The 26,331-nt window shown below is 37.2% G+C and overlaps 2 protein-coding genes across 2 annotated transcripts in view; both read left to right on the plus strand.

Moving 5' to 3' along the window:
- Positions 1-385: 385 nt before the first annotated feature.
- LOC124404546 lies at positions 386-8,961 on the plus strand. Its single transcript, XM_046878768.1, has 4 exons — positions 386-808; positions 3,162-3,285; positions 7,994-8,242; positions 8,600-8,961. Exons 1-4 carry the CDS (start codon positions 806-808, stop codon positions 8,653-8,655), a joined length of 432 nt encoding a protein of 143 aa, XP_046734724.1. The 5' UTR covers positions 386-805; the 3' UTR covers positions 8,656-8,961.
- A 1,879-nt stretch (positions 8,962-10,840) lies between these two features.
- The window catches only part of LOC124404532 (gustatory receptor for sugar taste 64f-like), a 59,779-nt gene continuing 44,288 nt past the window's right edge, over positions 10,841-26,331 (plus strand). The window contains exons 1-7 of the mRNA XM_046878740.1: positions 10,841-11,295; positions 14,152-14,219; positions 16,280-16,412; positions 16,520-16,638; positions 16,740-16,934; positions 17,544-17,653; positions 17,755-17,925. Coding sequence (XP_046734696.1) covers positions 11,189-11,295; positions 14,152-14,219; positions 16,280-16,412; positions 16,520-16,638; positions 16,740-16,934; positions 17,544-17,653; positions 17,755-17,925 — 903 coding nt within the window. The 5' untranslated portion in view covers positions 10,841-11,188. The remainder of the gene's footprint in view (positions 11,296-14,151; positions 14,220-16,279; positions 16,413-16,519; positions 16,639-16,739; positions 16,935-17,543; positions 17,654-17,754; positions 17,926-26,331) is intronic.

The following is a 26,331-nucleotide window of genomic DNA, read 5'->3' on the forward strand; positions in this document are numbered from 1 at the left end:
TCGAATTCTTAAAAATTCGTCTCACATTGAGCAGTGCACAAGTCAAATATAAAATATTCTTCTTCGTATGACAATTGTACTTTTCATTTATCGTGTACATGAGAACACCCTAAAAAAAGAATAATTCTTGTCTAGAAAAGTTGGAATTCTCAGAAAATTACGTTTTCCCAAACAACTGGAAACCCTGGAGACGACATCAGGATTTGTCTGCGCGTTGTCTGACGACGATAAGCGGTAAAAACGATAAAAAGCGAAACAAGTGAATTCGAATCGAGTGCTTGACACGATGCTCGCGAATCGGGATTCATCGGCGAAGCTCGGAGGGCTTCGGGATTGCGAACACGGCAAGCGTCGCAGCAGGAGAAATTTCGTGACGAATTCGGCGAGCGATGGGTGTTAAAAAAGCAAGATGTCGGCCGACGGCGGCGGGCGAGTGTCGTGGTCATGTGGTGCTGAGACCCGTTGACCTGATAGGTGTTCTCACCCGTACTGTCATAAAGCAAACGGGGCGAAAACATGCGTTAGACGTCGGTGAGATGAGCCGGTTTTGTTGTTTTCGAAAACTGTTGTGTCGGCGGAACTCGCTCGGCCGCCAATATCGACGGCGGCTGCTACTCACTTCGTTGCCCTGCAGCTTGTTGTCGGAGTGAAGTTAGTCGGAACAACGGCCGATGAAATTGCACCCACGTCGAAACATCAGTCTTCACTTCGCTTTTTCTCTTATACTCTCCCCCCTCCCCCCTCCCCCTGCTGATACCGCTGCTGCTACCGCGGCCTGATATTCAATCACCGGAAGACGTTATCAATGGTGAGTGAGTTGATCGTTCCTTCGCTCGTTCCTACTTCGACCCCCGACGCGGCTCAAACGGGACACGTAACAAACTCATGGCCTGCAACTTGCCGCTTAACACCTACTCTCTCGATTATTTACCTCAATGCGCGTCACGCGGCTATCGTTTTTACATGCATTTGTGTCTGTTTATTATCGTGTATGTAATATATACATTCATGCAACTTTTCGTTCGGTATAAACGTCGTTGTTGTTCTTGTTGACATGGTCGTCGTTACTTGTTTGATATAGGTTTGAGTAGAGCTGTTGGATAAACCCATGAAATATTCGCCGATCTCTCTCTCTCTCTTTGTCAAAAGTTTATTCCTTATTCGCTTACTTATTGCTTACACCCCGACGGCGGGACTTCAGCAGTGTTTCATGTTCATTATTGCATTCGTTTCATCTCTTTGTGTCGTTTAGTTCACCGTCGGTAAGGTAGATATCGTCGACGGTGATTCACTTGTTACTTTTTTGTACCTTGTATCGCAGAGCTTCGTATAGATTTTATATTTGAAGACTTATGTCTATTAATCGAATAGTTTTATCGAAAAATATTTCTGACTAAAGTTGTGTAAAGGATTTTACGGAGGACACAAAATTAGTGGTTCAGTTCCGTGTAATTGAAACGAAAACAATTTTTGAATGTTATTGTCATCGTGACACTCCAAATATCTTTTAAAATGGAATATGGATAACGAAAGCATGGCTATTTTGATGGCTTACAATTAGATGAAGATAAATTGTGAAGAAGACTCATTCAATTTGTTGTTTTTTTTTTACGAAAAGTTATCGCAGTGTCAAAATTTTCATCTAAAACATCAAAATGGCCATGTTTTCAACATTCACGGTCCTTTGATCATTGTCGCATTGTAACTCAAAATTCGAAAATGCGTGATTCGCTAGGAAAATAGTTATACGTTTTGTCCTATAAAAAGGTGTTGCCATTTAGTCTTCCACTTCAAAACCGCACAACTTTCGCTTGCAATGATTTTTTTAATAAAACTATACGAGTTTCGAAGATCTAAGTTAGAAGACAAACAGCGGAAATGGACTTTGCTGTTCTGAGCACAGAGCAAACGGAGAAAATGACAATTTTAATGCGGTAAATTATACGCGACAAAATTGTAATATTTAATAATTATCAACCACACGTGCAGTTTTTCGACATTTCTATAAATAATATTAATTGCCACCGAACAGGCGAGCAACGATCTGTCATAAATTTAATTCACTTTTATCGAGAACGTGATTTCAGCTCGTTGAATCATTCGACGTTCGACGTCAAATTTGCACGTTCAAACATAAATAATTGAGAGTTCAGGAACATTTGCTTTACAGTCAACATGAGTTTCTCGATACTTCTTCTTGAGTTTTGTTTAATATCTTAAATAAATAATATCCTGAATAATTTAGATACATTATGTATCTCTTGAAGATTGATCGTATAACATTGCTGCAAGTTTCCTTTCAGTTGATCTTCAAGTATCTTGTACACTTATAAGGCGTTGCATAAAACTGCGGCAAGAAAGTTGTTTACCTTGGTAACACCATTGCAGTTCGCTAAAGAATGCACAGTCGAAAAGAAAGAATTGTGCAGTAATGGAGGGGAACTAAATGAAAAAATTATTAAACAAAGTATTCTTTGCTTTAACAAATTAATTTAATTGTAAAAACCGTTTTAGGACATTGAAATTTTTGCAACTTCGTATCTGGGTGCCATTTCATATATTGCATCACATAAGTGATCGAAAAAATTTTGCAGTTTTTAGGAATGACTCAACAGAATTTTACGTGATTACATAACGAAACTGAACTGGTTAATGACTTTTTGCTACCGCCCGGTAATCATTTGAATGTTAAACTTGAAAAAACCTTGCTTTTTACGAACCAGGAAAAGGATAATTAAATTCAATGTAGAAATGTCAAAAATTAAAGGTTAATTATTGAACCAATGAATCTGATTTCGCTTCGTATGAATATACATTAAAATCGATTCTGTAACAAAAATAGCTTTGCCAATCGATGAATTCAACGTTCGTAAATTTACGCAAACAGTTCAAGAAAAATATTAATTGATGACCAATCTTGTTCATTGATCGTGACTAACTATACGGAAGATCTTTCTATTCTGACGACGTTTTTTTCTGAATGACAAAAAAACTTTCCTGTCTCGATGCTTGCCGATCGCCATATTCGGTAAAGTCGAATGATACTGAAAGTATCTTCGGAAAAAAATAAGAAAAAGAGAAGTCAAGCGAAGTAGCTTAAGAACGAAGAAACTAGGAGAAGAACAAAATTCGTAAACTGGTTGTAATATCCGGTTGAGCAGGTGAAGCAGCTGCAACAACGCCATGACGCTGCCGGATCGGCGAAGGTTCACGCGAATGCAACGCGTGTCAAGTCAAGGTCGAGGAAGTGTTGCCGGCCTCAAAGGCGACTGAACCGTTCCCAAGGTACTCATCTCATCCCGAGGTTCCATTCTAAACTCCCATTTTCCCCCCACGCTTGCATATTTCATCCGTTATGACATATAATATACCTACATATAATTAATATAACTATACTTGGAATGCTAATTACTAACCCCATTATATATGTAATATATGTATAGTTATATTTAACCATGCGTTTATAATATTACATATTATTCTTAAACACGTTCACGTTATTTTATATTTATCTTTTATGTACATGGGGTGGTCCGAATGAACGTGAACAAGGTATGACGACGACCCCCTCAGAATTGATCGCTGATTTATTTCCTACTTCTAGTCCACCAAATGTACATTTTCCAATTTTTTCAGATTTTTTTCACCTCTCCTTTAGGAGTAGGTATTTTAGGTCTCATCTTCCGTAACTCGAATACTGTGAATTTGGAATAAAAATTTTGAAGGATCAGAGATTGGGTTCATTTTTTCAGAATTTTCTAGAAATCGTAAGTCATTGTTTTTAACGAAAAACTCACAAAAATCGATTTTTTTCAAAAACAAAGTTCTTAAGAAATTTGAAACTTTTTTAGAATTTTCTTTAACTGGAAAGAAAGCTTTTTTACTTTGTCGCAAAATGAGCCCGGCCGTCGTTTGGAGGTACGCTTCTCTTTGCACAACAATCTGCAAATTATCGGATAAAAAATGGGCTGAAGAAAAGTTTCAGTCAAATTTTACAAATCGAGTATAACGTTAACATTTGGCTGTAACTTTTCTTCAATCCACTTTTCGATGTCGTAACATGCACATTGAAGTGCAAAAAAAAAACGTCGCTTTGATACGACGGCCAGGCCCATTTTGTCTTAAAGTAAAAAAGTTTCCTTTCCAGTCAAAGAAAATTCACAAAAAGTTTCAAATTTTTCGAAAACAATCGATTTTTGTGCGATTTTCGTTCACAACGATAACTTACGACTTCCAGGAAATTTTGAAAAAATTATAAAGTGTATATTTGGTGGAATAGAAGTAGGAAATACATTTTACTACCCCATCTATATGTATATTCTACGTATACTTATAATAAATTTTATACTCGCATGTCAGAACTATACATAATTAATATTATATGAACATTACTGCACAATTTTTCGGCATATACTAACATTATAAGCTCTCTTTTTTGATCATCATTTTGTTCAGCTTCCTATATGCATTGCTCGTGATAGCTATTCACCGTACATAATAAACATATAATTAATAATATATTTTAATTAGAAACAATAATTAAAGACTCACTCTTTTCTCTCAGCGTGCAGAGCAATGAATACTCTCCAACATTTTTCGTGTGCATACTGTACAGTAAGCAAACCGATAAATATTGTTAGTTTTGAAACTAATTCGCGTCAACGACTCTGAAATGAAAGAGAAAAAGAGAGAGAAAGACGAAGCATCTCGTATATCGGAGAAAAGGAAGCATGGGTTTTTGGGTACATGACGAGTGTCTTACTTTGTGAATTATCAAAAGTGTTTGGACAGAATTAAAAAAAAAAAAAATACATATATATATATATATACATGTTTCTTTTTTTGCTACTTCACGTGAAATTCCACAGATCATGCAATATCCTGAAAATATCGTAGCACATGTAACTCGACATGATTTGAAACATTTAAAATAAATCGCGCAATATAAAAGTATTTTAGATTCCAAGTTCCATACAAAGTACAAACACATAACTGCAAATAGAAAAACTCGCTTAAACACTGCTGAAATATTTCTAAATTGGTTTAAGTGCACGCATTAATCAACAGTATTCTTGAAATGTTGAATGATCAGAATATGTAAATATTGCATCAATATTTCTACAATATTGAGTATTTTTTGGGATATGATAAATCATTCGTAGCATATTGTTTACCAATTGTAGCTCCAATGCTGCATGGCATTAGCCTGAAGGTATACAGTCAAACAGAGCTTAACATGAAAAAATGAGGTTAGGAACGTTACTGTAACGATGCATATTTAGGAAACATCCTTACTTCGCACCTTTAGGAATTCCTGAAACTTGGTAAACCATGATAAACAAAATATACTCTTATTTTGAAAAGCCAACTCGTTGAAAGTCATTTCAAAAGTTTGCATTTAGGATTTTTTCATCCGATGGTTCGTTACGTTAACGTTAATAACTTCAGCCTCATAGCTTAACAGTATTTTCAAGTATCCGGCACATGGATATGGGTCAGCACTGCACTCGTGATATTGATTTCCTTTGTGGAAAAATATCGCATGGAAAGGCTAGCTTAGCTGAATCCATGAATACATCGCTTGTAGGAACGTGATATGTCACATGTGACACGATATGAGGTGCGAAATTAAAGATGCATTGCTACTCTATTATCAAAGCTTATAGCGTTAATCGCTTGGTCGAAGAATTATACAAACAGCGAATTATCATGTGAGTCATGAAAATTGCAGAAAATTTATAAATTTTGTGATCTCTAAGGGTTTTACTAATTGGACAGTGATCAGTTCAGATCAGCGATGAAAAAGTTTCGGGGTCACAAGGAAAGGTTGTTTTGATCAAATGCAGCTCGGCCAAACTTGAATTGCTTCTTTGAATTCATTATGCGTTTTATCAATTTTGTGCTCCATGTTTATTTTACTTCTATCAAAACGAAATAAGGTTTTTAATGATTCTTGTTTTAACACTTTATATAATAAACGCTTTCCTGCAACTGCAGAATTGTTCGTCAAGTCGCAAGCAACTACGTCTAGAATACATTATTTAATCAATCAATAAGTTGAACAAGTGCCGCGCAACAAAAAAAACTTTCATGATTTTGCAACAAATTTCTCATAAGCAAAAAAACTAACCCATAACAAGTTTTAGATCTTTATTATATTTTTTTTTTATTGTTTTTTGTTTAGTTTAGCAATATTATATGAGGTGAGTTGAAAAGCATAAAAAAACTGGCATCTCAAATTAGAACTTGCAACTCGGTACTTTTTAAATGGAGGAATAAATTTGCTTTTGGGTAGGTTTCACCTTTTTTTCAGTTTCGGTAATAACAGGCTTTGAACAATGCTTGTAAAATTTATTGGAACAATTTTGTGATCGAAAATTTCTGACTTATACTTTAGGGATTATTGTCTGCTTCTGTAATTCTGCTTATCGTGAATTTGGTGAGAGATATAACGTAAAAAGTTTGAACGCACGATTGAATGTTTGCATTGTATTTGTTATTCAGCACTGTATGTACATTTTTGCGTGCTTTATATGATACTTAATTTTAGTTGGTTATTTTTCAGCTTGGCTGCAGTCTTTCATACCTAAAAACAAATCGCTATGTTTCAAATAATGAGTAAGAATTCGTCAATTTGGCGTTAGGACAATTAATGGCCCATTTATTAATTAAATAGGGACGATTTTAGCCATTTTTAACCCTCCCTACCCATGTAAGAACACATATGATTTCTTGGACTCCCCCTCCGAACTTCTTACGTAAGAGTTTACCTAAAATTTTCATTTATAAGCTTCAAAGTGTGTAAATAAAAACACGATTTTGAAAACTTATTACGAAATAAATATTTTACAATAACAATATATAAATGGAATTGTATATATATTTTAAAATGAAAAAATAGATCTCATAGTTTTTGGAACGTCTGAATAGAAATTTTTTGTAGATTTTAAAACTGCCCTTTAATTTTATCTGCGATTTTTGTTTCCTAAGATATTGCTGTACGGACATTTTTTCTCAATGGAAAACTTCTATTATGCACATTTCGACTTGCAAAATATTACGTAAGAATAACTTTTACCCCCCTCCCCCTCCCCTGCCCCTGCCCCTTGGGACCCTTACGTAATTAATGAATGGCCCCTAAGCTCATTTTAGTGAAACATAAATTGCATGTTCACCGGTATTGAAAAGTTTAAGTTTTTATTTTTTAAGGGGGTGCCCTGGCCGATTATGACGGTGACGTATATATTTCCAAACATCAAAGTCTACGTACCTCGAACGAGAAAAAGGGCTTCAAAGCTTTATTCTATACCCAATTCTGAACAAAAACAGTCTAATGCTTTTTCATTTGACGCGGAAATGAAGAAATGGCGTGGATTCTACGATTTTACAATTGCGATTTGGTAGAAACCATGCCATTTCCTTACTTCTGCATTACATGCTAATACATTGGAGTGTTTTTGTTCGGAATGGCGTATAGGATAGGGTTGTCAAGCCCTTTTCGCGTTTGAGATACGTGGACTTCGATATTTGAAGATATATTCGACTAGAGCCGAGATTAGGGCACCTCGTTAAGATGTGTTTACAATTATGGCGAAATTAGCCAATTCTCATTTCTGGAACGCGACAAAAACCTTCTAACTTTTTTTCAAATACCCTGAAAAATATTATAAATTGAAACCTGTCAGAGCAGTGAGTAAAATTATGATGAAATTTCAAAGTAATATTGGACAGATCTTATAACCTAAAAATGTCAAAGAAACAATTTCTATAAAATTAAATAGTATCATCAGAGGCGTAACTTATAAAGCGCAAAATAAGCAGAGGAAATCAATTTGAATTTTGCTTTAAGTAGTAATAAATCTCTAAAAAATAGTAAACCATTTGTTTGGAATATGCAACACCATTTTGTCTAAATTTTCACCAGAATCGGCAGCAGAAATATTAATGAAAAATGAATAATGAATCAAATAAATTTCCAACTCTGCCTTTTTAGTTCTGAAAATGCAACCGAGGAAACAACCAAAGCCAGATCAAGAGGCCCAAAGCGTCGCCTCCGATGGAGGTAACAGTGGAGCAGTGAATCCCGGTACCGTACCAAACGGAGAAACTTCTAAGCAGTTTCTATCGACTGGAAGAACCGGACGCAGAAATGCACTGCCCGATATTCTGGGGCATCATGCAGATACGGATACAGCCGATCTACCATCTCGGCTGGAGGCCCTGACGACGGAAACAAAGCAAGGTAGCGGAATTCACAAATACAATATGGCGGCGGCCCGAGCGATCAGCTGATCGTTTCAACTTCTATTGTAGCTAAATTGCAGGCATATAAGGGGTGAGAGGATTCCATGTAAACGGTTAGAATTTTTTTTTAGTTTTTCTGAGGTATGAAAGGGGGAAGGGGGTCATTTTATTAGAATTCCATTTTTTATTATAATTCTGAAAAAAACCGAGTTCTGTTATTTCTGCATATTTTTTTATGGTACCCAATAGTGGAAAACTGAATTGGATTACTGAGAAAAATTAGAATTTTTTAAGGAACAGATATAGTTGAATTTCAGTTCTAAAATCGTGTTTTTTTTTCGTGTTTCTTTTACAGCCGAGCCGAGCACCAGCAAAGACGGGGCGTCAACTTCACAGCAATACACAGGGTGACAGCGCCCCGTTTTTTGGCTGACAAGAAGGGAGAAATTTTCTGCAACTGCTTTGTGCTCGTACGATGTGAAGAGATTATTGAAAATGGACTTCGCAATTGAAAACTAAACCCTGGCAAAGCTGGGAATCAATCAATTGCAGAGATAGTAATTTCGCCCATGAAGTTTTTGGGATTGCGGTGAGATTAAAATTATCCGAGAATGTGAGAATGACGATCTTCGTTCTCAGATCGCCAACGAGGCTTGAGTTCCTGTGACGTGAGATAAGTATTATGTATTAAATTAGGCTAAAATACAGAAATTAAGTTACAACAAATAGTTTTTGGTAAAAGAAAAAAAGTAAAATAGATCCCACTTGATGCATTTGGCATTTTGTCACAGAATACAAGTTGAACAGTTCATCAACTATGAAATTTGTTTAGAATTCGTAAAAATCATTTTCGTAATATTAATGACACCCTCAGTTTCCATTATTTTCTTTCTACTCGCACTAAAAAAATCTGATCTGTATTATTTAATAATAACAGTAATAATAGTAATTGATTTCAAGATAATAACCATTTGAAAATCATAAATCGGTTATCTAACTACCTACTTCTAATTGAAACAAATATGAAGCACGTGTCAATTACACATGATGATTGGCTACCGCACAAAACACGCTTAGAGCGAAAATGCGTACATTGTAATATACCCACATAGATGTTTATATACATAATTGAATGTATATATTTAAAAACACGTCATTATATATTACTTCATATATATGTATTATATATATATATATATACATATATACATATATATATATATATATATATATATACATATGTTAATGTGATCGTAAATAGAGACAAATTATTTATTTATTTAAATAATATTCCGAAAAAATGGATAAATAAGAAAAACACTTTATTTATTGTTTACATGACTTGTCAGCTATTTTTTATTGTAGTTATATTAAAATAAGAACAGACACATGTTTTATTTTAATAACATTTGAATTTGAGATTATTACTTAACCAGACTGTTGGAAGAGCATTACTTAAAGTATTGTTGCGTAAAAAATAGTATCGAAGTATCACATTAGGAATGAATAGAAATAAGATGCAATCAAAATATTAACTTTAGGCTAAGATATTTGAATATTCTAACACAGTGTCTGGTTAACTCCACCCATGTGAAATCCCGGTTTTTTGCTATTACAATTGTAAAATAAATTAAAAAATTGTATATAAAACAACGATGGAATTGTAAGTGACTTTAAATGTACCGAATTTTATTTAAAAAAAAAAAACAAAAAAAAACGAATTATCTGTTTGTCCCTTAATCCTGTTCGAAATAATTCTGATAAATTTGTCCAAAAACTAAATTAAACAAGTAATTTTGTTTTCCATGACATGTGTTAAACATGATTTAGCAAAATCAGATTACAATTTTCAGGCAGTTTCTGAAGAATATATTTGAAAGGAAAAAGTGGGTTGATCAAACTTTATGGTAATCACAAGATTGACAGATTTGTACACTTATTGTGGTATAGAGTTCAACGCTACTCATATAAATATTTATCCAGAACGAGGAACAATTGACAGCTGTCCTTTATTCATATCACTTCGAAGTTGAAGGAAAATTGATTCTTGTGGTTTGTTTACCGCTGAAGAGTATATAATATACACGTATAGTGTATATAAGCAGATTGCTATCACGCGTTCAGTAGTTATCGATGAACCACGTACTTATTAAATGCGTCTAATGGAAGAGCATTGTATCGTAAGCCATCGGTAAACACTGCTATCGCTCTTTGATCGTGCAACTTGCCGAGGAAACTTAATCCAGCCCACAGTATCGTGTGTGAGTACGTGTACGTGTAATATTCAAAAATGATAGCTGTACGTAGGTGATCTCAAATACCATTAAAAATTTCAGACTCTGTGAAAATTGAGGTTAAAAACTGTTTTCAAGACATTCAACAGGCGGATTTGAAAGATGGCGGAAAATCAACATGGCCGTTCCTTAGTCACTTGAACTTTTATTTCGACTCAGAGATAGTTTTTGGCGCTTGTTAGCTACCGAAAGCTGTTCCAAAATAAACAAAATTGAGGCAAGAGTAGATCACGCATCATATTACAATCAACCAATTTATAGAAACTGAGAACGTAAGACTGAATCGCCTATAGTTTACTCTTAACCAATCCCGTGCAAATGACGGGTTGAATACCACTGGCCAGCAACGGGTACTTAAACAGTTTTCCCCGAGCTCATAATCAGTTCTGAGCACGCGACCCTTGGCGAATCACAGACAAAAGCAATTTGAGACCGGATCATCAAATTTTTGGTGTGCGTGATAGACGTATCGTTTTTCATCCTCACATTAAGTCTGACAGAATCGTTGACACGGTTTTACCAGATTTTTTTTCCGTTCAATAAATCCATGAAAGAAACAAATCAGTCAAGTGAGCAAATGATTAATCGACAGCCGAGAAACGAAAAATAACTTCATTGTCAGATTGTTACTGATAATAGACAGCGAATGGATGGAGAGGCGCAGCGGTAATGTGGAAAACGTTGCGTGGAGCTACAGGGCAGGAATACCTCCAAATGCCGCCTGGAAATCTGCAAAGCCGTCACTCGTTCAAATCGAGTAAGTTCTGTTTACTTCGGTCATCAACTTTTATCTTTGAGTTTCATTCATTTATTTATTTCTCCAATTTAGTATAAAATTCACATTATTATAGACCTATGTTGACAAAAAAAATTACAGATAACTATCCCCTTAAAATAAATATTTTGTTAGAAATATTTTTTTTTTATAGATTCGCTTTAAACACGTTATTTGGAGTAGCATAAATTTGTGGAAAAGTGTTTGTTGTCGGACATTTTCGTGTTGGATCGTTTTGTGTCGGATTTTTACATATTTCAGCACCTCAAAAAACAGAAATAATAAAATAGAAATTTGTTCTATTGCTGCAGATGGATTTTTAATTTCGTACTATGTATTTACAAAGTTCTTTCCTGTAATTTGAAAAACTGATTTCAACGATTTTTTAACAAACTATAGTTTGCTTTTCACGAACGATTACCCAATCAAGTTATCAACTAATGAATTTTTTGAGCTAGGAACAATTACACCGGCACACAGAAAAAAAGTGATCTACACCAAAAACAAGACCTATGATTTCTTATGTATTTTGACGTGCTGAATCCGAATCCAGGGTTCAAAATTATTTTACACAGGCGATTTTCTTTTAAACATGAATAAAACCACCCTCAAAAACGGAAAATTCACTATCAAGGGGATCAGCATTAGGAAACCGACGGAAAATGACTGTAAAATCTAATCTCTATGTATTTTGATGCGTTGACGCCGAATCCAGGGTCAGAAATGTTCGAACACACATACATTTTTTTTTTTAATTAAAAAATCACCCTCAGAAATGACAAATTTACATAAAGGGAATCAGAAACCAATTGAAAATTAGAGCACTATCCAATCTCTCTGTATTTTGATGCGCTCTTGCCGAATCTGAAGTATGAAATGCTCGAACATACACCATTTCCTTTTTTTTTTTATATTAAAAAAAAATAGTTTGGCGTCAGCACATCAAAATACAGACAGATTGAATCTCGCAGTGACTTTCACTCGGTTTCTTAATGCTGATCCCCTTTACAAAATATTTTCCAATTATGCGGGTGGTTTTTGAAAATAATAATGAAAAAAAAAAAAAAAACCTGGTTGGTGTTCAAGCATTTCTGACTCCGGATTCGGTTTCAGCGAATCAAAATACATCACGAATGGATCTCGCAGCCATTTTCAGTCGGTTTCCTAACCCTGATTCCCTTGATAGTGAATTTTCTGTTTTTAATGGTAGTTTTTTGGATGTTTTAAAAAAAAATTGTGTGTGTAAAATTCATGTTGAACCTCGGATTCGGATGCAGCACGTTAAAATACATAACGATTTATAGGTCTCGTCTTTGGTACAGACCACTTTTTTTGTGCCGATGTTATGCATACAAAAAACCAATTGTATTATAAGGATTTGCAAGCGAGGAATGACTACTGTAAATTGATCGACGAATTTTTGAGTCCAAGAGCCGGGTACTTTTTTTTCTGCAATTTTCTACAAAATTTATATTCTTGTTGGAAAATTTTCGGGGGGTGTCCCCTGAATTGAAATTCAAATTGGCAGGACGACGGGACGGGGGGAGGGGGGGGGGGGGGGGGTGGGGACTTCAGCCGCCATATTGGGAAACACGTTTCATGAAATATCATGTGAACCGTGCGTCGTACAACAAAAACAGTTGGAATATTTTTCGTAGATAATAAAATTATCTACAATTTGTCCTTAAATTTTTTTCTGTATAGTGCAACGATTTTTATATATAGCGAGCTACACTTTTTTTTAACATGGTTATTGCTAAATATATGTATACTTAACGAATGATGAAACAGTATTGTAAAAATGGCAATATCGAAATTAGCTGGACGTAAAATTTTCGATAACTTTATTTCAAGTTTTTGTTCATAAAATTGGAACTCTAACCGTGTAAATTCTGAGTTTACGCATAATAACTACAAGATTTTGAAAAAAGTTTTGCGTGTTATAAATAAAACTCTATGCGCTACACAGAAAAAAGTTTCACATATATGTTGTAGAGAGTTTTATTATCTACGAAAACGACCACCACTGTTTTTGTCGTACGATGCATAATTCACGAGATTTTTATAAAATGTGTTTTCTAAAATTCTAAAGTCCACCCCCCCCCCCCCCTCCCGCCCCGCCACCCCGCCACCCGTCGCACCAACTTGAATTTACATTCAGACGGAACCACCAAACATTTTCCATCAAGAAAATCAATTCCGTAGTACACTCCAGTGTGAACGAACTTTATTTACTTTGGCTCCTGGAGTATATATGTCTTGGTTGTTATTTTGCAACGGAAAACATGCTTCGGTGGTGATTATAGGGAGATATAGAGGCGTAGTTACCGGTTTTTTCAATTTTATCAATACCTTATGTGAAATACCTGTTCATGTTTACCGACGTATGAAGAGAAGCGATGGCAGGTCTTCATTGAGTATTAGCAATAGATTAGACGCACGTATAACATACAGAACTGTCGCGTACGTTTTATTAATCACATTTACTGTCAGTTGTAGATAACCGAGAATAAATTTTATGGAAGCTTGTATTACACATGCAAATACATACAGCTCTGAGCATTATGTATACAGTATATAGCAGGGACTGGCTTGTTTGTAATTTTTATTTATTTTTCCTTCAGCGATTTATAATAACAGTCGTTGTATTTTTTAGGTTTGTCGATTTTTTTTTTTTTTTTTTTTATTTGTATCAGACGGAACTGAAAAACGAAACACGTTATGGGCCTACAGAAAAATGGACTAATGATGACTAATTCACATTTTTTTTTTCTAATGAATTTATTATTTATGAAGTGGTAATGCATAAATGTCTAAGAGTGATTTTCACATTTCAAGGTCTGTCGGTGGAGATTTTTTTTTTGGGAGGGATGATACTACAAAAGCTGACGCTGTTGCCATCGATGGTGAGCTTACAACTTTCTTTTGCTTTCTGTTAATGCTATGCGATTAATCGATTAATCGGAAAAATGATTAATCGAAGATGCCGATTAATCGCACTGCAGCACTAAACTTTCTATCTAGAATCCCATTTTGCCTCAGGGACTCATTTAATCTCACGAATTTTCATCATAGGGTTTCAATTTCTACTTGCATTTCCCTTTTTAATCCGTTTTGCCCAATTTCTTTCGACTCTGTCTCCATCATTTCATAAGAGAGAAAAAAAAATTTAACGCACTAGGGGAGTATCACACTTCCGGATTCTGCCAAAACTTGTAGGAGTGTTTCCTTAAACTTAAAAATGAAGCCCCTCGTGCTCCGTTCCATCTACTGGACGGTGAAAACACATGAAAGCATCTGCTGAGAATCACAAATCATTAATTTTGGTATACAATTGGCTGAAACTTCCATCATAACCACGAGATTTAGATTAGTAACGTTATCGTGAGGAAATATTGAAGATAAAAATCATTAATTTCTTATATTTACAATGATTTTGAAGGACTAAAGATTTTAATATATGAGTGTGTTTTGTTTTATTACGGTTTACCGAATTTCAAACAACTCCAACATCACGGTGTAACGGTTTTTCCTGAGGACTAATCGTTACGATAACGTCGCTAACTTCAACATGGTTCATAACCAACACACTATGCATAAGCGAAGCAAAGCAAACCGAACAAAGATTTATATTACACATCGCTTTATTAGGAATATGCGTCGTATTCGTTGGCATGTCGATTAAATAACGCATTGACAATGAGACAAGACGTTAATATGGCAAGTTGCTTACATTTGCTTTGAAGTGTCGATGAAATTATGTATTTTTGGTGAAGATACAGTTTTTAATCAGATGATTGTGTGGCACAGCTCAATACAGATATTACAAAACTCGAGAAAATAAGGAGTAACAATAATCTATTCACCATCGATTTTCACTGTTTCAATCATTTATTAAAACTGTTCACGAAGCCAGCTTCAAAACATTGTAACAAATGTTTAATTGCAAAACCGAACCTAAAGTAACCTTACCCTACCAAACCAAACTAAACGATTTCAAAATGGTTTTTTAGGTATTATGGTTCATAAAAACGAATGTATTTATTCCAGAATTGGTGGTAATGGAAGTTTCAGCCAATTGCATACCAAAATGAATGATTTGTGATTCTCAGCAGATGCTTTCATGTGTTTTCAATGAAGAAATTCAAGCAGTAAACAGCAGTGAATCTCATTGAATATTGTCAAATGTTAATCCCAAAGTCTTGGCGGGGCCCAGCGAGTCAAAATCGAAGCTCTGGACGTTTTTTCAGTCAGAATACTCAGAATATCGCAGGCATGCAAGAGCAGTCTATCGTTACGCTCTCCTTTAGCTCCGCAGATATGTTTTCAGTACCACCACTTACGATATTGACCATTACGTTGACTTTGCAGAGAGACTAAGGTCAAATATGATGAGTCATCGCATAGAATATCGATTTTTATGTTCGACCATTCGAAAGTTTCACTAATATAGCCAAGTTTGCTGGATCAAACGATGCCTGATACTATCTTTGTTAATTGCGAATTTAGCCAAAGGCCTGTCAAAGTATAGAGAAAATAACTACGAACTTAAATGATTTAATCCCCCTCTGATTTCGTTGAGACTCATGTATGTTGTAGAATATTGAAAACTACGAGACATGTATTTTCTTTATCTGCGGAAAGATGGTTTGATGGATTTTAATGAAACTAACGCTCAAGTTTTCCTATTAATTAGAAAAAAAATTCAGTTTTGGTTTCATTCAAATATATGAAGCGCGTCAAGAAATCAGCTCGTTGAGTCCCCATCTTTGGGGGTCGTTTTAACCCTTTTAAACCGTTTTTCCGCAGATAAAAAAATACGTGTTCTTAGTTTTCAATGTTCTACAACATACATAAGTCTCACCGAAATCAGAGGGGGACACCAAACTGATGTTCCTTGCTGTAAGGGACTAGAATTGAGTAAATGAGAATGATTTTCATCGCACTTACTTATGTCAAACTACAGTAATACCACAGAATAAGTGGAGAGACGACCAAAACCGATTCCACCTTGCGATTGGGCCCATTCTCTTGATGGCCCAATGTTTCGCCGTTTTACCTGTGTCTGGCGTTCGGTCTCCAGACTCTTCTTATTTAAAGTAAGTATGAAATGGCCGGTTGTCGCATTATTTTAGAAAAAAAAAAAACACTTCCGCTCCGATAAATAGACCAATTGCTGACGAGTCACCCTCATTATTTTGTTCAGATTCACCTGGAAAAGTCCTAAGATTTTATATTTTATCATCTCGTTGACGGGCGCGATTACACTTACAGTCAGCAGCATCGTCCGAGTGTCGCATTCCGGGATAACAGCGACAAAGACAAGTAATTATATAATGAATTAATGATTGTTTGATAGATTTGAGCAAGAAGGCTTTAATATTACATTTAGCTGAAAAATGTAAACTTTTATTTCTCAATAATAGCCAATATCGTCTTCTTTGGGGCTGCCTGCATTACAATGGTGTTATTTCTGAGACTCGCCACGCGTTGGCCGTGCCTCGTACGCTTTTGGGAAAAGGTGGAAAACGAAATGAACATTTCGCCGACGCCATCGACAGGAATGCAGTTGAAAACCAGACTTGCTCTCATTGCTGGTGTCACCATAACCATAGCCTTAGGTCAGTCACAATGAAACATTAAAATATTTCAGCTATTGCAGTGAAATTTTATACTGCTATTTGATCGTAAAAGTCGTTTTTAAACATGTGTTTCGATCTTGGTCAACTCGATCAAAGAAAACAAAATTTTAACCGTTTGTACCAGGTCTTCTACCTCTTTGCGTTCATATTATTCGCCTACAATGATCAGCCGATCACTCAGCGCGATGCCATATTGATCAATTCACGAATTTGCAATTGATTCGTGGAATTTCATGTGACCTAAGAGATCTTCGTTTTAATCATTCTTGAATACAAAATAAACACCTGTTGAAATTTGCTTTGAGTCAAGAAAACACTTTTGGCACACGTTCCCAAATCTTTTCTAAGCTTTGTAAGAACAAGTTTCACGCTTTAATTGCAATTTGAGCATCATTGGGACAGATCGATGTGCAACAATCGCCACTAAAAGATCCAAGTTTGAATCAAATTCGATCAATTATAAATAGTTTTCAAGTTCTTTAACTGCCTTTTACCTCCCTTTACCACGATATAACGAAGGATTTGTAGACATTTTTTCGCGATGGTGTTTCAATTCCGCCTTTTTATAGTACGCCATTCTCCTTGCAGTCGAGCATGTGCTGTCGATTATATCCGGTTATGCGAGTGCCTTAGAATGCGCTGCTCTTCGAAGGGATACAGACATCGTGGCGACATATTTTCAGTCGCAATTTCCTCAGGTGGGTATAATAATTCATCTGATAAACTCGATTGATCAACTTGTAATTTCCTTTCTCTGAATCATAGTTTCTCACGTCCTTTTGTCCATTTATATGCAAAGGTCTTCGATTTGACGCCTTACAATTGGTGGAAGGGTGTTCTGGTCCAATGCTTAAACATTATCAGCACCTTTGCTTGGAATTTCATGGACCTCTTTCTGATGTTGGTAAGCTTTGCTCTGGCTTCACGGTTTCGCCAGATGAACGATCACCTTTATGCCATCAGATCCAAGGTACACTGATTACTTGACTGAATAACATTGCTTCATCTTGCAGTATAAGTTGAGCGATCTCCTATATCAGTAGTCTGTAGTGAATTCTATGAAAGCGAATTGACTATACATGGATGTGCAATATGTATGTGACCAGCATTCGACTGATGGCGATTGAGCTAGAACCTTATAAATATAGTCCTTTTTACAAAGAAATATATATAAATATACATTATGGTTTGGTATTCTCGTATCGTATTCTCCGAACGTTCTGTTCGACTATCACAGAATCGACTTTTACTCGTGTATTACATGAAGGACTTTATTTCCAACTCAACTCTGGTCGCATTATTGGCTTGCAAAGAATAGAAGAAAAAATCTAAATAAAGCATACAAGTAGAAGATACACTAAGCGCGAGTGCGGGGGGAGGGGGGGGGGGGGGGGAGAAGCACCACACGTGAAATAAAAAATTTTAAATCTTGGAAATACAATAAATATAATTTCCGAGACTTATATTCTGTACCAGCAACATCAACATACAATTATAATGCAGAGAGATGTAGTTCAAAATAAAAAGGAAAGAGAGAAAACTAGAAAAATTTTGCGAGTCTGATGGTAGTCGCCAATGATGTGTAACATTTAACCTCGGTAGAGATGAAAATTTTTATGAAAATATTAGAGTCGTGGAGAAACGGTGAAAATGAAGAAGCGAGAAGGAAGCCGAATAAAACGGTAGCAGTTTATCGAGGTAATAAAAAATCTAATTTATTCTCTTTATTCCAGAAACGTGCATTCGTGCAGGATTAAAATGCCTTTTCATACGTTTGTTAACAGATGGTCCTTACTGAAATTATTGCAGTATGTCCACGGCCTTTTTTCTGAACAATAAACGTCAATGAAAAAGATACCAATACTTGAATCATTTCTATGCATGACATGAATTACGATTCTAGAATGATGAGAATGAATTAGATTTTCTTCTTGATTCTGGAATAGCTACTCATAGAGCTTATAGATAAGCTTTGTGCAATACGCTGCGAGCAACGTATCAAGAGTTACAGACGGAAAACTTAAAATACTTTTCGTAATTCCTTTGTTGTTGGTCCTACATGTGCTCTTTTTAATGTCTTCTACCTATCCCTGAAGGTCCAATTAGTGGAAAACAGTACTACCAAACGATTCTAAGAGGATGAGTTTCGGTGCTCTGAAAATCGCAAAAGAGCAAAACTCCTTCGGATTGTTTAAGTTCATTTTTGGCGGATTTTGGAAAATGGTAGAATCGAATAATTTATACCCAATATCGATGTAATTTTACGAAAGGAACCCATTGCATACAGAGTCTACACACGTTGCCAGAAACGAATCGAAACTTATGCGGTTGAAAAACATCCAATTTTTATGAGTTATTGAAAAAAGTGGATGAAAAAAATCACAAACTCACAGCTACAAAGTTACAGTTCCAGTTTATTCAGTGTGCCTTAGTTCTATTACAAGTGTTCAGGTGTCAGTGTTTACTATTTTATCAAGTTTCCGAATTGTATAATTCAAATATATTGTACTAGTACATTATACTGATAAAGTCATAACATACGAATAATTACTATATTAATATAAGGGAGACAAGAGCTAAAGGGGACATCGGTTGGTTGTTACAAAGGTTATTAAATCTAAACTATATGGATAACGGTGCCACAGGTTAAGGGGCGGGGGGCTAAGGTATTTAAACCTTAACACGTGGCACCATCTTCCATATAGTTTACAAGAGGTAACGTCTGTAACAACCTACCGGTGTCAATTTCTAGCGCCGGTCTCCCTTACTCATTGTTATAATTAGTATAGTATGTCCAATAGTATTGAAGTTCAAAACAAGAAAAATGCAATACAATAAACAAACATTACTCGAGAAGTATTACTGTGACACATTGCGTGTAAGAAAGTACTGCGATATACATTGCTTGAAGCAGAATATGAACAAGGTTGTATAAGATAGTCATTATTGCAGTGAGCGCAGTTTGACTTCCGGCCTGAGTACAGCTTCAATGCAACCCTGTAGGATATAGGACGTATGAATTGTATTGTTAGTATTTTATGTAACATGAAATCTAATGACATATGCCTACATAAATTTCTCCGTTTTCTCTTCGTACCTAATCATGTGTTGATCCAACGATTTTCCAAATACCTATTTTGCGATTCTTGAATCACAATTAGTCTAGAAGAAGGTGGTTTGGATTAATTGTGGGACGCAGAGTTTTTTACTAAAAAAAAGAAAGGCTGACCCCTTTAGATTTTTGATGCGAATTTAGACCACTTTGAAAAGTGCCGCAAATGATTCGTTGAGGCACCATTCTGATGTATATTTGCGAGAGAAAACGATTGAGCGCAGCTCCAATACGCTGCGAGCAACGGATTGAAAGTGACAGCCAAAAAAAAAAGGAATGTTTCGTCGATTTTTTAGCTGATGATCTGTGTGTCGTAGCTTCTCTGCTGTTGGTCCTACGCTCTTTTTGCTGTGTTTTCTGAGTTCCTTAACGACGCATTGGTCTGGGAGGAGCCGTACGAATCGATTCCGAGACGAGAAATTTTCAGCTCCAAAAATTACAAAGAAACTAAGGCTTACCCCTTTGGATTTTTGGCTTAAATTGCGACGATTCCGAAAAGTGCTGCAATCAATTTTTGCATGCCCTATTCCGACGTAATTTCGCGAGAGGAATCGATTAAGCGCAGTCCCAATACGCTGCGAGCGATAGCTGGAAAGTTACAGCCGAAAAACTCATGATTTTCATCGTCATTTCTCTGCTGTTGGTCCTACGCTCTTTTTGATGTGTTTTCTGAGTTCCTGGGGGTCGAATTACTCTGGAGATGGTCATACAAATCGATTCCGAGACGAGAAATTTTCAGCTCCAAAAATGACCAAAAAAGTAAGGCTTACCCCTTTGGATTTTTGGCGAAAATTTCGACGATTCCGAAAAGTGCTGCAATCAATTTTTGCATGCCCTATTCCGACGTAATTTCGCAAGAGGAATCGATTGAGCGCAGTCCCAATACGCTGCGAGCGATAGCTGAAAAGTTACAGCCGAAAAACTCATGATTTTCGTCGTCATTTCTCTGCTGTTGGTCCTACGCTCTTTTTGTTGTGTTTTCTGAGTTCCTGGGGGTCGAATTACTCTAGAGATGGTCATACAAATCGATTCCGAGACGAGAAATTTTCAGCTCCAAAAATGACCAAGAAAGTAAGGCTAGCCCCTTTGGATTTTTGGCAAAAATTTCGACGATTCCGAAAAGTGCTGCAATCAATTTTTGCATGCCCTATTCCGACGTAATTTCGCGAGAGGAATCGATTAAGCGCAGTCCCATTACGGAGCGAGCGATAGCTGGAAAGTTACAGCCGAAAGACTCATAATTTTCATCGTCGTTTCTCTGCTGCTGGTCCTACGTTTATTTTAAGGTGTTTTCTGAGTTCCTGGGGGTCGAATTACTCTAGAGATGGTCATACAAATCGATTCCGAGACAAGAAATTTTCAGCTCCAAAAATGACCAAAAAAGTAAGGCTAACCCCTTTGGATTTTTGGCAGAAATTTCGACGATTCCGAAAAGTGCTGCAATCAATTTTGCATGCCCTATTCTGACGTAATTTCGCGAGAGGAATCGATTAAGCGCAGTCCCATTACGCTGCGAGCGATAGCTGGAAAGTTACAGCCGAAAAACTCATCATTTTCATCGTAGTTTCTCTGCTGCTGGTCCTACGTTTATTTTGAGGTGTTTTCTGAGTTCCTGGGGGTCGAATTACTCTAGAGATGGTCATACAAATCGATTCCGAGACGAGAAATTTTCAGCTCCAAAAATGACCAAAAAAGTAAGGCTTACCCCTTTGGATTTTTGGCGAAAATTTCGACGATTCCGAAAAGTGCTGCAATCAATTTTTGCATGCCCTATTCCGACGTAATTTCGCAAGAGGAATCGATTGAGCGCAGTCCCAATACGCTGCGAGCGATAGCTGAAAAGTTACAGCCGAAAAACTCATGATTTTCGTCGTCATTTCTCTGCTGTTGGTCCTACGCTCTTTTTGTTGTGTTTTCTGAGTTCCTGGGGGTCGAATTACTCTAGAGATGGTCATACAAATCGATTCCGAGACGAGAAATTTTCAGCTCCAAAAATGACCAAGAAAGTAAGGCTAACCCCTTTGGATTTTTGGCAAAAATTTCGACGATTCCGAAAAGTGCTGCAATCAATTTTTGCATGCCCTATTCCGACGTAATTTCGCGAGAGGAATCGATTAAGCGCAGTCCCATTACGCTGCGAGCGATAGCTGGAAAGTTACAGCCGAAAGACTCATAATTTTCATCGTCGTTTCTCTGCTGCTGGTCCTACGTTTATTTTAAGGTGTTTTCTGAGTTCCTGGGGGTCGAATTACTCTAGAGATGGTCGTACAAATCGATTCCGAGACGAGAAATTTTCAGCTCCAAGAATGACCAAAAAAGTAAGGCTTACCCCTTTGGATTTTTGGCAAAAATTTCGACGATTCCGAAAAGTGCTGCAATCAATTTTTGCATGCCCTATTCCGACGTAATTTCGCAAGAGGAATCGATTGAGCGCAGTCCCAATACGCTGCGAGCGATAGCTGAAAAGTTACAGCCGAAAAACTCATGATTTTCGTCGTCATTTCTCTGCTGTTGGTCCTACGCTCTTTTTGTTGTGTTTTCTGAGTTCCTGGGGGTCGAATTACTCTAGAGATGGTCATACAAATCGATTCCGAGACGAGAAATTTTCAGCTCCAAAAATGACCAAGAAAGTAAGGCTAACCCCTTTGGATTTTTGGCAAAAATTTCGACGATTCCGAAAAGTGCTGCAATCAATTTTTGCATGCCCTATTCCGACGTAATTTCGCGAGAGGAATCGATTAAGCGCAGTCCCATTACGCTGCGAGCGATAGCTGGAAAGTTACAGCCGAAAGACTCATAATTTTCATCGTCGTTTCTCTGCTGCTGGTCCTACGTTTATTTTAAGGTGTTTTCTGAGTTCCTGGGGGTCGAATTACTCTAGAGATGGTCATACAAATCGATTCCGAGACGAGAAATTTTCAGCTCCAAAAATGACCAAAAAAGTAAGGCTAACCCCTTTGGATTTTTGGCAGAAATTTCGACGATTCCGAAAAGTGCTGCAATCAATTTTGCATGCCCTATTCTGACGTAATTTCGCGAGAGGAATCGATTAAGCGCAGTCCCATTACGCTGCGAGCGATAGCTGGAAAGTTACAGCCGAAAAACTCATCATTTTCATCGTAGTTTCTCTGCTGCTGGTCCTACGTTTATTTTAAGGTGTTTTCTGAGTTCCTGGGGGTCGAATTACTCTAGAGATGGTCATACAAATCGATTCCGAGACGAGAAATTTTCAGCTCCAAAAATGACCAAAAAAGTAAGGCTAACCCCTTTGGATTTTTGGCAGAAATTTCGACGATTCCGAAAAGTGCTGCAATCAATTTTGCATGCCCTATTCTGACGTAATTTCGCGAGAGGAATCGATTAAGCGCAGTCCCATTACGCTGCGAGCGATAGCTGGAAAGTTACAGCCGAAAAACTCATCATTTTCATCGTAGTTTCTCTGCTGCTGGTCCTACGTTTATTTTAAGGTGTTTTCTGAGTTCCTGGGGGTCGAATTACTCTAGAGATGGTCATAGAAATCGATTCCGAGACGAGAAATTTTCAGCTCCAAAAATGACCAAAAAAGTAAGGCTTACCCCTTTGGATTTTTGGCGAAAATTTCGACGATTCCGAAAAGTGCTGCAATCAATTTTTGCATGCCCTATTCCGACGTAATTTCGCAAGAGGAATCGATTGAGCGCAGTCCCAATACGCTGCGAGCGATAGCTGAAAAGTTACAGCCGAAAAACTCATGATTTTCGTCGTCATTTCTCTGCTGTTGGTCCTACGCTCTTTTTGTTGTGTTTTCTGAGTTCCTGGGGGTCGAATTACTCTAGAGATGGTCATACAAATCGATTCCGAGACGAGAAATTTTCAGCTCCAAAAATGACCAAGAAAGTAAGGCTAACCCCTTTGGATTTTTGGCAAAAATTTCGACGATTCCGAAAAGTGCTGCAATCAATTTTTGCATGCCCTATTCCGACGTAATTTCGCAAGAGGAATCGATTAAGCGCAGTCCCATTACGCTGCGAGCGATAGCTGGAAAGTTACAGCCGAAAGACTCATAATTTTCATCGTCGTTTCTCTGCTGCTGGTCCTACGTTTATTTTAAGGTGTTTTCTGAGTTCCTGGGGGTCGAATTACTCTAGAGATGGTCATACAAATCGATTCCGAGACGAGAAATTTTCAGCTCCAAAAATGACCAAAAAAGTAAGGCTAACCCCTTTGGATTTTTGGAAGAAATTTCGACGATTCCGAAAAGTGCTGCAATCAATTTTGCATGCCCTATTCTGACGTAATTTCGCGAGAGGAATCGATTAAGCGCAGTCCCATTACGCTGCGAGCGATAGCTGGAAAGTTACAGCCGAAAAACTCATCATTTTCATCGTAGTTTCTCTGCTGCTGGTCCTACGTTTATTTTAAGGTGTTTTCTGAGTTCCTGGGGGTCGAATTACTCTAGAGATGGTCATACAAATCGATTCCGAGACGAGAAATTTTCAGCTCCAAAAATGACCAAAAAAGTAAGGCTAACCCCTTTGGATTTTTGGCAGAAATTTCGACGATTCCGAAAAGTGCTGCAATCAATTTTGCATGCCCTATTCTGACGTAATTTCGCGAGAGGAATCGATTAAGCGCAGTCCCATTACGCTGCGAGCGATAGCTGGAAAGTTACAGCCGAAAAACTCATCATTTTCATCGTAGTTTCTCTGCTGCTGGTCCTACGTTTATTTTAAGGTGTTTTCTGAGTTCCTGGGGGTCGAATTACTCTAGAGATGGTCGTACAAATCGATTCCGAGACGAGAAATTTTCAGCTCCAAGAATGACCAAAAAAGTAAGGCTTACCCCTTTGGATTTTTGGCAAAAATTTCGACGATTCCGAAAAGTGCTGCAATCAATTTTTGCATGCCCTATTCCGACGTAATTTCGCAAGAGGAATCGATTGAGCGCAGTCCCAATACGCTGCGAGCGATAGCTGAAAAGTTACAGCCGAAAAACTCATGATTTTCGTCGTCATTTCTCTGCTGTTGGTCCTACGCTCTTTTTGTTGTGTTTTCTGAGTTCCTGGGGGTCGAATTACTCTAGAGATGGTCATACAAATCGATTCCGAGACGAGAAATTTTCAGCTCCAAAAATGACCAAGAAAGTAAGGCTAACCCCTTTGGATTTTTGGCAAAAATTTCGACGATTCCGAAAAGTGCTGCAATCAATTTTTGCATGCCCTATTCCGACGTAATTTCGCGAGAGGAATCGATTAAGCGCAGTCCCATTACGCTGCGAGCGATAGCTGGAAAGTTACAGCCGAAAGACTCATAATTTTCATCGTCGTTTCTCTGCTGCTGGTCCTACGTTTATTTTAAGGTGTTTTCTGAGTTCCTGGGGGTCGAATTACTCTAGAGATGGTCATACAAATCGATTCCGAGACGAGAAATTTTCAGCTCCAAAAATGACCAAAAAAGTAAGGCTAACCCCTTTGGATTTTTGGCAGAAATTTCGACGATTCCGAAAAGTGCTGCGATCAATTTTGCATGCCCTATTCTGACGTAATTTCGCGAGAGGAATCGATTAAGCGCAGTCCCATTACGCTGCGAGCGATAGCTGGAAAGTTACAGCCGAAAAACTCATCATTTTCATCGTAGTTTCTCTGCTGCTGGTCCTACGTTTATTTTAAGGTGTTTTCTGAGTTCCTGGGGGTCGAATTACTCTAGAGATGGTCATACAAATCGATTCCGAAACGAGAAATTTTCAGCTCCAAAAATGACCAAAAAAGTAAGGCTTACCCCTTTGGATTTTTGGCGAAAATTTCGACGATTCCGAAAAGTGCTGCAATCAATTTTTGCATGCCCTATTCCGACGTAATTTCGCAAGAGGAATCGATTGAGCGCAGTCCCAATACGCTGCGAGCGATAGCTGAAAAGTTACAGCCGAAAAACTCATGATTTTCGTCGTCATTTCTCTGCTGTTGGTCCTACGCTCTTTTTGTTGTGTTTTCTGAGTTCCTGGGGGTCGAATTACTCTAGAGATGGTCATACAAATCGATTCCGAGACGAGAAATTTTCAGCTCCAAAAATGACCAAGAAAGTAAGGCTAACCCCTTTGGATTTTTGGCAAAAATTTCGACGATTCCGAAAAGTGCTGCAATCAATTTTTGCATGCCCTATTCCGACGTGATTTCGCGAGAGGAATCGATTAAGCGCAGTCCCATTACGCTGCGAGCGATAGCTGGAAAGTTACAGCCGAAAGACTCATAATTTTCATCGTCGTTTCTCTGCTGCTGGTCCTACGTTT

The sequence above is a fragment of the Diprion similis genome, chromosome 3 (genome assembly GCF_021155765.1).
Source record: "Diprion similis isolate iyDipSimi1 chromosome 3, iyDipSimi1.1, whole genome shotgun sequence".
NCBI classification, from domain to species: Eukaryota; Metazoa; Arthropoda; class Insecta; order Hymenoptera; family Diprionidae; genus Diprion; species Diprion similis.

Excerpts from the sequence above, each read along its gene's own strand:
- LOC124404546 (XM_046878768.1), top strand. Across the intron at positions 3,286-7,993 it reads GCGACTGAACCGTTCCCAAG|TTCTGAAAATGCAACCGAGG; the intron begins GTACTCATCTCA and ends CTGCCTTTTTAG. Across the intron at positions 8,243-8,599 it reads GACGACGGAAACAAAGCAAG|CCGAGCCGAGCACCAGCAAA; the intron begins GTAGCGGAATTC and ends TTTCTTTTACAG.